This window comes from Triticum aestivum, chromosome 5D, assembly GCF_018294505.1.
Source record: "Triticum aestivum cultivar Chinese Spring chromosome 5D, IWGSC CS RefSeq v2.1, whole genome shotgun sequence".
In the NCBI taxonomy this organism is placed as follows: Eukaryota; Viridiplantae; Streptophyta; class Magnoliopsida; order Poales; family Poaceae; genus Triticum; species Triticum aestivum.
Genome location: NC_057808.1, coordinates 313,600,934 through 313,613,947, shown reverse-complemented (window position 1 = coordinate 313,613,947; position 13,014 = coordinate 313,600,934). Strand labels below are relative to the sequence as shown.

Genomic DNA, 13,014 nt, shown 5'->3' with positions numbered 1-13,014 from the left:
TCTTGTGTGTTTGAAAAACTTTAGAAAAACCAAAAAAATAGTTGTAGTAATTTACTTTCTATGCATGCTTAGTAGTAGTACTAAAAAGAAAATCAAAAAAGATTTCCTTGTTCTTCTTTTTCTTGTTGGGAGCTTTCCCGTGTAAATAATTTTTCTCGTTTTTGCTTTTACTTGCTTGTTGAAGAAAACCAAAAACTCCAAAAATATTTCAGTGTGTTTCTCTGAATTTCTTTTCTTTTTATTCAAGTTGTACCGAGGAGAAGACCACGATGAAAATGTTGAGTGGCTCTCATATGAATAAATGTTGAACTAATAAAGATCCCATTTTACCTTGTCTTCTCCTGTTGAATAAAATGTTTGCATATTCCAGCTTAGTCCACGGCACTCTTGCACTATTATTATTTTCATATTGTTCGGTCGTGCAAATGAAAGGCAATAATGACGACATTCGATGAACTGGCCGTGGCAGAGAGAAACTGGTATGAACTCGACTTGTTCTGTTTGTGTAAATATGTTTAACCTAGTATCCATGATTCAGCCCATTATAATTAAACATGTTTGCAATGACAATTAGAGATTATAGTTTCTCATGCCATGCATAAGTAGCTGGGAGTTGATAATGATTTATCTTGGATATCAACATAGCGTTAAAATGATTGTGATGTAGTATGACGATATGGTATCCTCCTCTGAATGTTCGAGTGGCTTGACTTGGCACATGTTTATGCATGTAGTTGAATCAAAACCAACATAACCTCTATGATATTTATGTTCATGGTGTTCATATCCTACTCATGCGAGTGTCCAATGTTACTTATGCATAATGCATGGTTATGATCGTTGTTGCTCTCTAACTAGCCGCTTCTCAATCTAAATTTCTAGCCTTGTACTAAGTGGGAATTCTGCTTGTACATCAAAAACTTTGTACCCAAAGTTATTCCAGATGAGTCCACCATACCTACCTATATGCAGTATTACCCTGCCGTCCTAATTAAATTTGCATGTGCCACCTCTAAAAACTTCTAAAAATTATCCTTTTTGTGTGCCTGGATCGTTCATGGAACGACAGGAGGTGGTCGGTATCTTCCATGCTAAGCTGGTTATTCTCAGGTCGAGTGTTTATTCACTCGCCATCACACGAGAAAATGGGCGGTATAGGGATGCCCAGCCCCAAACTGCAAACATGAAAAAGAGTTCATCTCTGAAATAATCAAACAAAAACTCCCAACGGAGTCAAAATCTTTACTTTTATCGCTTGGGAACCGCCACTAGCGTGCTTAGCATGGAAGATGTTGATAACTGATGGTTGTGAAGTGAATAAGAAGGGTGCATGTCTCAAAATAAGCATTTATCTCTGTTTTAAAAATTGAGCTCTGGCACCTCTGCAAATCACTGCTTCCCTCTGCGAAGGGACTATCTATTTACTTTTATGTTGTGTCACCACCTTCTAAAACAAGCGCCAGAAACTGAGTAGAGCACAGCTATCATGATTTATGCATTGTGTGTAGCTAATGTTGGGTGCATCATGACTGAATCTTTTCTACCATGAATTACAATGTTTAGTCGCTGCTTGAACTTTGGAGGTACTCTGCATTTATGTTTTGCGGTCTCAGAAAGGGCTAGCGAGATACCACTATTGTCAGATTATATCATGGTTGTTTTGTCAACGTGTTGCTGTTTGAGATATCTTATTATTGCTCGCTAGCTCATTATGTCATTGATATGAGTCATTATAATCTTTAAGAGTTATTGTTGACATGGTTAGTTATAATGTTGGCTGAAAACCTGGGTGCTGTTTAAGCTTATTTATGCCAACAAGAGCAAAAGAGTTGGTAAAAGTTTTTCTTTCTCACTTTCAGTTTATCAACTGAATTGCTTGAGGACAAGTAAAGGTTTAAGCTTGGGGGAGTTGATACGTCTCCAACGTATCTACTTTTTCTCATGCTTTTCCTCTTGTTTTGGACTCTAATTTGCATGATTTGAATGAAACTAACCCCGGACTGACGTTGTTTTCAACAGAACTACCATGGTGTTGTTTTTGTGCAGAAATAAAAGTTCTCGGAATGGAACGAAACTTTGCGAGGATTTTTTATATCAGTAATAAGAATTTCTAGAGCCAAGACCCACCGGAGGGGGGGGCCTGGTTGGGCACAACCCACCAGGGTGCGCCCCCTCTCTTGGCGCACCCAGGTGGGTTGTACCCACCTGGTGGCCCCGCTGACGACCCCCTGATACTACAAAATCACATATTTCCAGAAAAAAATCAGGGAGAAAGAATTATCGCGATCCACGAGACGGAGCCGCCGCCAAGCCCTGTTCTTCCTCGGGAGGGCAGATCTGGAGTCTGTTTGGGGCTCTAGAGAGGGGGGTCTTCGTTCTTCGTCATCACCAACCCATCTCCATCGCCAATTCCATGATGCTCCCCACCGAGAGTGAGTAATTCCTCCGTAGGCTCGCTGGTCGGTGAGGAGTTGGATGAGATTCATCATGTAATCGAGTTAGTTTTGTTAGGGCCTGATCCCTAGTATCCATTATGTTCTTAGATTGATGTTGCTATGACTTTGCTATGCTTAATGCTTGTCACTTTGGGCCCGGGTGCCATGAACTCAGATCTGAACCGTTTATGAATTCATCATTATATCCATGTTTTAGATCCGATCTTGCAAGCTATAGTCACCTACTATGTGTTATGATCCGGCAACCCCAGAGTGACAACAACCGGGCCCACTCCCGGTGATGACCGTAGTTTGAGGAGTTCATGTATTCACTATGTGTTAATGCTTTGTTCCAGTTCTCTATTAAAAGGAGGCCTTAATATCCCTTAGTTTCCAATATGGACCCCCCTGCCACGGGAGGGTAGGACAAAACATGTCATGCAAGTTCTTTTAATAAACCATGTATGACTATTTACGGAATACATGTCTACATTATATCGATGAACTAGAGCTAGTGACGTATCGCCCTAGGTTATAACTATCACATGATGAATATCATCCAACAAGTCACCGATCCAATGCCTACGAATTTATCTTATATTGTTTCTGCTAAGTTACTACTGCTATCATCACTGTTACACTTGCTACGAAATTACTGCTATCACTGTTACTGTTACCGTTGCTGCTGTCACTACTATCAAAACTATCATATTACTGTGCTACTGATTACTTGTTGCAGATAATTAATCTCCAAGTGTGGTTGAATTGATAACTCAGCTGCTAATACCTTCAAATATTCTTTGGCTCCCCTTGTGTCGAATCTATAAATTTGGGTTGAATACTCTACCCTCGAGAACTGTTGCGATCCCCTATACTTGTGGGTTATCACCTTCCCACCCTGGCATCATAGTCGGCCTCGTCGATCACTTGCACGTCGTCATCACTGTCATTCTCTTGATCCACCTCCGCCTCGACCTCAACGCGAGTCGTATCGAAATCGCCAAGGGGGCACTCAAATCCACCGTGCTCTCGGCCAACATCTCGGTATATGTGGAGGGCATACTTTGGCTACAAAATTTAATGGGAAAAGCTCAAACAAGTGTTCCGGACAGCTGAAGCATAGATTACCGGAGCAAAACAAGCAAAAGAGAGAAATTTAGACCTCTCGATCGTTTCATCAAACACGTTGTAGGCGTGACTGGCGGAGTTGTCATGAATGTGCATGCCGTGGCCGGCCGGAGGTGGAGGAGGAGCCCGGCCCCTTGTCGGGATGGCCTTCTTCCTCGGTGCCTTCGCCCGCGCACCGGACGGGCCGGTGGGGGGGGGGGGTCTTGTTCCTCCCGCCTGTGGCCTTGGCTGGTGGAATCGGAGCGGGGCCGTAAGTCAGTTGCGCCGTGCCGGTAGTGCCGCCTTGGACAAGGTGGTTCCCCTGCCTCTTCCTCTTGAAGGTGGCGGCGGAAGGAGTTGGGGCAGTGGGAGGCGCAGGCGGACGGAGCGACGGTTGTGGCGGCAGTGGTGCATGATATGGGCCACCCGGGGGGGTACTCTATCCGGTCGAATTCCGGTGCCGTGAGGCCACACAACGAGATCAGAGGCGGGATTGGAGGCGGCGGCGGCCCGGGAAGCAGGAAGTGAAGCGGCGGAAAGTTGGTTCGCGCCAAAGGGAAGGCAGCAAAATCGAGCGAAATCCAATAGATATGAAGGAAATGGCCAGCGGATTCAGGATCACAAAAAAAAATTCAGGCGGCCGAATTTGGGGGATCTATTCGGGCCAGCCAAACCCCCTCGGTCCCGCAATCCGGCGATTATTTTGCCAGATGGCCCGGTTTGCGGGATCTATTAGAGATGCTCTTAGTCTTCATAAATACCCCCTCCGTTCACAAATCTGAGACCTCTTTGGTAATATGGTGTGCATGCGCCTCCATTAACCAACCAAATCCGTGTGATCACGTATGCGCGCAAAACGCGCTCAAGTGATTCTAGATTGAGAAGGAGAATGAGACGGTCCAGAACATACTCTCATCTTATCTACTGGTGTCGCTAACCATTATGTGAGCTAATTCTCCACCTGAAACTTTTGTTTGATGGCCTCTCGTCATGTATTTTTTTTACGAATAGAAACTTGTATTACTCAAACTCCAACAGTGTTACAATCTGAAGCAGCAAGTTTCAAAACTCTGGGAGGTCCAGAACCTAACCAAGTCATGGTTCTACCTTCGTCTCTAGCAAAGATAGCTAAACAATCACTAACTTTATTTTGGGGTCTACAAATAAGAGTAATACTAGTCTCCTGAAGACTCATCATCAGCTTGACCTCTCTAATAAGATACACATAAATTGATCTGTCGATGTCATTTGTCTACACCAGCTTGACTACTTCCAAGAATCAACCTCCAATTTGATAGGTAGCTCAGTTCTCATAAGGGTAGAAGATAAACCCTCCATACAAGCGCACAGTTCTGCTTCTAAGGTGGCAACTATACAACGTACGACATGCAGAAAAGATGATTGCACCATTAGAATCTCTCAAAAACATACCAGCACCTACTCTTCCATCCACGATGAAGGAACCATCAGAGTTGAACTTAACTTTCACAGCACTCGGCGGGCACCAAGATGGAACTAGTTCCGTGGACAAAACTAAAGATTTTGGTATAGGCACAACATAAACTGGGGGTTTACCTTTGCAAGGATCGACGACTGAATTGTTTTTGATGTTCACCAAGGTCTCCAAATAAACTGCAAAGGATGTATACTTGGGACGCCTCTCTCATAGGATGTGATACCCTTTTAAGTCTCCTTTGATTTAAAATAATTTTATCTGATTTTTGGAGTATTAGGATCCTTCAGATTTTTTTCTTGTATCGGTCATTCAATCCATGGGACTGGAATCCATAGAAAGGTTTTCTTAAGATTCATTTCCATTCTATTTTGAGGGAAAATTTCCACCCACTTAAACCTCTTCGTAGAATTATGTTCTTTTCTTTCTTATCAAACAATATTTCCTTCAAATTCCTATACGACGTTGTGTCGGCCCAGGGTGCCTCAAGCCATCAGAAGAAGTCAGCCCCCCCCCCCCCCCCCCCCCCCCCCCCCCCGGTGCTACACGGCCCTGGCCATCAAACCGGCCGATGGGCGGAAGTGACTTTTTGGTGGACGGGGGTGTTGGCTCCCGTATTTTGAAATGACTAGATCGGCAGCGCGCCTTGGCGCGAGGGTGCCGGTTTCAACAATGTGGCCATGCATGTAATGGTGAAGTTAGTAGAAAGCCAGGCTTATCATATATATTCAATCAGGATAAAAAAAGAAACATTCAAGTGTAATCGGAGCAAGACATCATCAATGGATACCAAAACTACAGTACAACACATCTCCATAGCCATCAGAACGATAGTACAACACATTTGAAGAATGGAATGTTCATATACAGGGTAAATTAGAGGATGCAATGTTCATACACGGTAGATATTGTCGTTGGAGGACTGAACACCAGTAATGGGCATGCGCGGTGGACAGGTCCGGTCGTCTTGAATAGCGGTGTCAGAGAGAACGATGACACTCATTGTGTTCTCATTGAGCCTGAGTCTCAGATGGCCTTGTGAAGCCCAAGATGCTCTAACAGGAGATCAAGCATCATTCTAACTGGGATCCTTACAATGCTTGTCTCGGCCTGTGTCATAGGAAATTTCAGAATGGTTATATAATTTTCCAGAGTACTAAAGTTGACAGCAGTTGGTTTTATACCATGAAAACAAAGGTCTGGGTAACTAAAGGACAACAATCTTTGTTGTGCAAGAGTTTTATTAGATTCTTACTGTCCTGTTCGACAATTGAGACATAGTAATTGAAAAAAAATCAAATGCTACCATGAATCATAAGATAAACCAGCAGAAAATCTAAAGCCTAATCATCGGACAAAGTCACACACACGAGCAGATCGCTTCAAGTATTGTACAAAGAACAATGGCCTAGGAAACCAATCCACAATCCAGCGAGTTTGCTACAAAGAAAATCCTACGGACAACCTGTACACACTCATACGCAAGCGTCAATTCTGGTGTTTCCAACTTTAATGATAGGCTAATCGAAACGAGAGGCCAAGCAGTCCTGGATAATCATTTTGAAAAGTCTAATTAGACAATGTTAAGTGCAAGAGAGGCAAGATGACTAATTCAACAATGCGCCAGGAACGGCCAGAAAAAGATGATTGCACCCACACGTCCACTGTAGTTCTTGTAGTCCTTGTTTGATTTGCATCAGGCAGACCAATGTTACCAAGAATGGCATTAACCATAGACTTTGGGCTGACCATCTCTTCAGTTAATGAGACACCAAACGATTCGATAGGTATAATATATTTGGAAACAGAATGTGTCAGGCCAGGCTCAAAAACAAGAATGACACGATAAGTAAGAAAACAACGGTGGCACAAGTTAATATGTGAATAGGTGGCCTTTAGATCGTTTAATAGATTCATTATGTGAGTATTCATACTAACTAAAAATCAATACCACAACTAAATTATAATCAATAGATTTGGAGTATTCTCTCTGAAAAGGGCAGCATTTTTATACACAGCCCGAATAACAGTAAGATCACTCACGTGAACCCTAGATCGATACTACTGAAGTATAGAATTTATAAGCGACCGACAGCTCGTGTTTACCTTGTTCATTGGTGGCACCGTGGACTGCGTTTTCCATGTTCCTGTCGCCGGCGTGGTGGACAGGAGTTCCCTCCATGCACTGATTGGTATTGAGTAGTCAGTTGCTTTCAGATCACAAAGAACTACATCAAACAAAGATGAATTTAGCTAAAGGATGCATGTCCTGCATACAATAAAATTGTATATTAGACAATGCTAAGAGCTAGAAATATTGATTGGTGCAAGTTTGAAGAGAACAAATCTAAATTACATCATACTTGAATCTTAGCAAAGCAAATGGTCAAATAATATATGTATGAGTGGTAGAAGAACAGCAATGGCCCAGAGCAGATACGTGAAACAACAATCAGGATCCAGGAAGTCCAAGGCAAGGCCTCTAAAAAGAATCTGCTCCACACAAGAAGAAACCAAAGACATTTTTACAGCAACGTAGCCAGTCCTGCCAAATAGTACATGAATTAAAGAAGGAAACGAGCTTACCCAGTAGGAGCATGACTGGCACGACCACCGGCAGTAGAGGCGAATGACAGAATCGTCCGTGGAAGGAAAAATCGAGCACGGCAAGTAACCTGCAGTGCAAACCATGCGTCAAATATAAAGCTGCAACCTAATTTTCCGCCACACACCAATATGAGTCTCAATCTAAAAAAGTAGACCAAACCAGGCCAAGACACTAATATGAATCTCAATATAAGGGTATAATGAGCACTGAAGATTTTTCAGCATGTACCATACATCTAGAATAACATGAGTAGCCCGCTGCAATTTATTACTGATGCCCATGCGTATGGTACGTATATTTACTAAGTATATAATTAGCAAAGGAGAGAGAGAGAGAGAGAGAGAGGCGAATCTTACCAACGAGGGGCGCGGCGGGGAGTGGTGGCTAGGTTCCGCCGGCGTCCAGCAGGCTGCCGATGTCGTTGATGATCCGGTCGGCGTCGTCGATGAAGAGGGTGGCGACCTCGGCGATGAAGCCCGACGCGCTGCCGCCATCCTCCTGCAGCGACTGCAGCTGCCGGAACTGGTCGTCCACCATACCCTAGGAACAACAGATCGGCCACGCCGGAGGCAACGGGTCAGGTCGAAACGGCGACGACGACGACAACCCCCTACTGGATGCTCCAGCGTGATGTCACACTTTGACATAGGGTATAGTACACATGTATGCAAAATCTCTAGCATCTAGACTGTATCTTAGTACATTCTCTGATGGTGTAAACTTTACATATGAAGATAATTAACTTATCTAGACCCCAGGACAGAGGAAATCATTTCAATCGATCTTAATAATACCTTGGTATGCTTTATATTTTTCCTGGGACTAATTATGTATGTGGTGATGACACAATCCTAGTGGGATAGCATCACCCATTCCTTGTTCAAAGCAACATCACAATAAACCAATCTGTGTCACAAATCGAAGGTGGGGACTGGAGAACGAGCTATGTCCAACAGGAAGCAACACCAGCAGCTCACAATATAAATAAAAAGTGTCATCAGTAAAGTACTCCCTCCGTCCCAAAATTATTGTCTTAGATTTGTCTAGATACGGATGTATCTAATACTAAAATGTGACTTGATACATCCGTATTTAGACAAATACAAGACAAGAATTTTAGGACGGAGGGAGTAGTTGACAATAAACTATAAGCTCTAATCATAGAACTATTCTTGCAGGTCAAAACAACTGAAGTATGATTTACCAATCTACAAACATAGGCACATAAATAAAATTGTTTGATTCTTGCCTTTACATATATAATATAAACAGAGACACATAATGAGGACTCCTAATAAAAAATGCCATTTCAGAAATATAATGAATAATGAACATATACTGAAATGGCTAATATTGAGATGAAGAAAGAAACAGAAACCTTTCTACGAGATAAGTGATATAGTGGACATCTATTTATTGGTGCATCAAATCACTACTAAAAAGGGAAAATGTTGTCTATGTCATTGCTCAACACATGTTGCTACCTGCTGGGTGGGAGAAGTAGTGGACGAAATGCAGACCCAAAGAAAGGCACCATCTTGATCCCTTTGAACGCAGAACACCAAAAGCAACAACGACCTGGACACACGTTGGGGGGGGGGGGGGGGGGGGCGGCGTCCGGCGGAGACCTGCGAGCATAGATTAGGCGAGAACCTTTCAGCCATGTAATGCAAGTATTAATTATGCATTTCAGAAATTATTGAGTTAACCTTTCAGCTACAGCTACCACCATAACTCAGATTTGACCGAGCAAAAAGGCTCTCCATATGAATTAGTTTCTAAAACACAAAATAAATAGCACATTAATGAGTTAACCAAGCCATGGCGCCCCATGCAGCATTTATCTTATTGTGCAAGGTGTGCTTCCAGAGTGGAACTAACAAAATTTAGAAAATAATGGACATTGCATATTCATGGTGATAGTCAGACAAAACATTTCCTAGCCCCATATAGATCCTAGCCAGCATCAAGTCAAGTAACTATTCATTTAACAGAAATGAGAGATGAAGAGAGTATTTTCACCTCGTGCTTGGCCATTAATGTGGTTATGGTGATTAAGGGCTGCTGCAGTACAAGGAAAGATAAGAGGAGGAGAGGGGGACGGACCTCCCTGGACATGCATATCGCCCCACCTCCCTTGCCCTTCTTCTTTAGGTCCTTCTGGTCCTTGCTCATCCATCCCCTTCTTCTCCTTTTCTCTGCAGCACATGGACAGGGGAAGCACCAAATTGATGCCCCCCAAAACACAAATCGGTCCAAATCACAAGTATTATACAAGGTAAAAAATGATTTTTCGGTAAGGAACAGAAGAGGGTAGATAGAGGGAGAGGGCCGAGGATACCGTGGCTGCCGCTATGTTGTGTTGGGGAAGAAGCACACCTCCTCTACCGCTGAGTGGTGGTGGAGAAGCTGCTCCTAATATAAAGCTATTCCTGCAACCTGTAATAACACACTCAAGTTAATGGGATAAGCACACAAATTATTTTCAGTGTAAACAAAACTGATTTCCCCTAAAAGATAAACCAAGTGTAGTACTTGAAGTAACTGTAAGCAAATATCATTACTGCGCTTTTGAACCCGCAGCTACCAAAAAAGACAGATCAGAATGCCCGTTAAGATACGAACAATTTTGAGCCACTAACTGAAAATGTTCAGGTTCTAAAAATGTCCAGTTTCTGAAAATGTCCAGGTTTAGACTTGTAGCTGTACTTTACAATTTAGGACAACATGGATCTGATCAACAATAGAAAAATAGAACAACACAGAGCTCTACAAACTGAAAATTATACAGGCTGGCTCATACAGTAAAATTATGGAGCTGGATCCGATCTCCAATTTTGACAGTAAAATTCAGCACATATGATATTCCTGAACCCCATATACCTAAGTTGCACACAGAAAAAAAGAACAGCTTCTAACAGAATTTTTTTGCATCTAAGTATACCTCATGGATTGTCCTAAATACTCCCTGTCAATGATTATGCTACTAACTGATTGGCAACTATTTCTTTTGCTGCACAGTTCAAAAAAAAATGGCAGTACAAGCAGATCTTCAGTACTCCGATTTATTTCAGTTTTGACAGCTTATTTTCAATTTCAAAATGGAAAATACTCACAAGAGTACCTTGTACGAATAAACCTACAGATCAACATGTGTATCAACTTTTTTGGCAATAATTTTGTTGATCAACAAGGTCTGAAGAACGTGTATGTTCCTAATTTTATTCACACATGATAAGTCCAGGTCATAAAAATTCCCTATTGTTCCTTACTGCTCCACAATCAACAGGATTGTACACATGGACAATTAACCAATGTGTCAACCAATCTGGGCCAGTACAACCAAGGCGAAGCTCCTGCTGCTCTCAAACTGCACGCTACTGCTATAAGCTTCGATGATTTCAGGTCAAGGTAGTGTAGATTAAATATATATATCGTTAGTATAACATTTTTCACTGCTGCTAACATGCAGTACATTAGCTCATCTGAAAAAAGTCAAACTACGAGTTACCAATATTTGCCCCTGCAAGCATTACCACAGGCACCTATCAGGCAAAATCCCATCAGATGTGAACTCGAACACGTAGTGGGAAAATCACGCGGCAACTACTACTCATCCAGAAACAGTCGTCATTGCATACATCCTCACGACACCCAATCTACCACAGCAACCACTCGTCCGACACGAGTCAGGAAAACAGAAATTGAATGGACAGAGGATGCAACAAGGGAGGTCGTGGTGAAGGAAGAGGGAGGAGGAAGGAGCGGTGGGGCTACCTGCCGATGGACCCGTCAGCGGCGCTGCTCCGTGCGGCGGGACCGGCCGCGGCAGGGAGGGAGGGAGGGAGGCGCTGCTGCCGGCCAGCCCCATGGCCAGCGGGAAGTGGAGCCGCGTGTGGGGGCGAGGAAGGAGACGGAGAGGAGCCGCCGGAGTCCAACGGAGCCGCGCCGTCGACGAAGGCGATGCCCAGCCCGAAACCCAAGCCACGGCTGAGGGTTGCGAGCTAGAGCGAGAGACCGTGCGCCGCAGATCTGGCCGGATGGGAGGAAGAGGCGGAGCACCTGCCGTGTGCACGGGAGGCAAGCGCCACGGCGGAGGCGTGGCTGCACCACGAGCAGGCGCGACGGGTGCGCGGGCGAGCGGCGACGGCGGCGGCGGGGCAGGGATCCAGGGAGGGGGGCGCGGGAGGGAGAGAGAGAGGCAGCGAATCAGAACGAGGAGATCGAACCCTAGCACCGATTGGGGAGGAGGCAGCGAATCAGAGGAGGGCACGTGTTGACCTAAGATGTGAAATGACAAAAATACCCTCGTGGGGGCACCAAAATATCGGCGGTGGCACGAGATCTTTACAGTGGGGTGAAACTAATCCTTGTAGCAGTGTCTTCACTTCGATCCAACGGCCCATATCATCCCAGAGCGAGATCCGACGGCCGGAAACGCATCAAACAAGAGATCCGACGGCCAGAAATCGCTGAGCTCTGAGAACGCTCATGTTCTCCCAACCAACATAGTTCTGGATTCAAAAATCATATTTTTCATGTTTTATTAAAAAAAAATGAAAACGTATACATATTCATGATGGATCTGTGAATTCTCCTTCAAAATATTATTATTTGCAAGCTACACAAAAAAGAATTCTGGCCCAACAATAAAAAAAGATCGGCCCATTTTCATGTACATTTTTTTGTCTATGCCACGTATGAAAGTACTATGTTGTTATGAAAATTTTCTTGAACGTGTTATATGTGTATTTGTGTATGTACAATTTTTTTTATCTTTGTTTGCATTGTGGAAAAATGTTTCTTTTTAAAGTCCACATGGTGCCCGTCCACCCTTGGGCATTTACGATGGACCTTTTTTTGCGAGAGAAAAAAAGGAAGGATCCAGCGTCTTGGCGTACAAGCAGGCTAGAAGACTAAGTACGAGGAGGACTCTCCGCTTGCATCCCTACTTGAAAGGACATGACACACTAATACTGCGTTTTTTCTATTTCTACATTTTACAAATCCTACGAGCGAAGCACTTACAAAAATATGGACGACGGGAGGGAATCATATGCTATGACCCGGTCTCAATACATGCATTTACCGTTTTTTCCCTTTCATAAACTATGAACTTGCAAAATCCACTTGAAAGTTGAAAGGCAGGATGACAAGTAGGAGAAACCACCACGTCTCATCAATGGAGAAATCAAACATATCGCCTCCTTCCCGTTGACACCAGTTTTTGGACACTGCCTCGTTGCAGCCAGCCGGTCGTTCTCATGCATACGGTGAGCTGTAGCAATGCCCAACTTAATTGACTGCTCTAACGTCTAAACAACTCCCAACATAAAATATCTCCTTCGCTTCATATAATCGCAAATTGACCAGCTAACTACGCTGTGGGTAAGCCCGTGACTGTGGTGCTG

The 13,014-nt window shown here is 43.7% G+C and overlaps 1 protein-coding gene across 7 annotated transcripts; it reads right to left on the bottom strand.

Annotated features, from left to right (window-relative positions):
* Positions 1-5,693: 5,693 nt before the first annotated feature.
* LOC123121416 (uncharacterized) lies at positions 5,694-11,846 on the bottom strand. Of its 7 annotated transcripts, none has more exons than XR_006459710.1 (8): positions 11,381-11,846; positions 9,710-10,042; positions 9,088-9,231; positions 7,960-8,143; positions 7,582-7,670; positions 7,359-7,488; positions 7,102-7,264; positions 5,694-6,105 (listed from the first exon to the last, which is right to left on the bottom strand). XR_006459710.1 is itself a non-coding variant. In XM_044541382.1 (8 exons), the coding sequence occupies exons 3-8, from the start codon at positions 9,780-9,782 to the stop codon at positions 6,022-6,024; spliced, it is 780 nt and encodes a 259-aa protein (XP_044397317.1). In that variant the 5' UTR covers positions 9,783-9,801; positions 9,945-10,042; positions 11,381-11,840; the 3' UTR covers positions 5,694-6,021. The 7 variants fall into 7 exon arrangements, 5 of the variants coding, with proteins under 5 accessions (XP_044397317.1, XP_044397319.1, XP_044397316.1 ...); XM_044541382.1 differs by lacking the exon at positions 7,359-7,488 and having other exon boundaries at positions 7,102-7,223; positions 9,626-9,801; positions 9,945-10,042; positions 11,381-11,840; XM_044541384.1 differs by lacking the exon at positions 7,359-7,488 and having other exon boundaries at positions 7,102-7,223; positions 9,710-9,801; positions 9,945-10,042; positions 11,381-11,838.
* Between the last annotated feature and the right edge of the window lie 1,168 nt (positions 11,847-13,014).

What these genes read in the sequence shown, in the direction of transcription:
- LOC123121416 (XM_044541381.1), bottom strand. Translation starts at nt 9,812, where the DNA reads ATGTGCTGCAGAGAAAAGGAGAAGAAGGGGATGGATGAGCAAGGACCA. An exon ending in CATTAATGGCCAAGCACGAG is followed by an intron (nt 9,232 to 9,625) that starts GTGAAAATACTC and finishes CTATGCTCGCAG; the next exon opens with GTCTCCGCCGGACGCCGCCC. An exon ending in CCCCGCCGCGCCCCTCGTTG is followed by an intron (nt 7,671 to 7,959) that starts GTAAGATTCGCC and finishes TTTGCACTGCAG; the next exon opens with GTTACTTGCCGTGCTCGATT.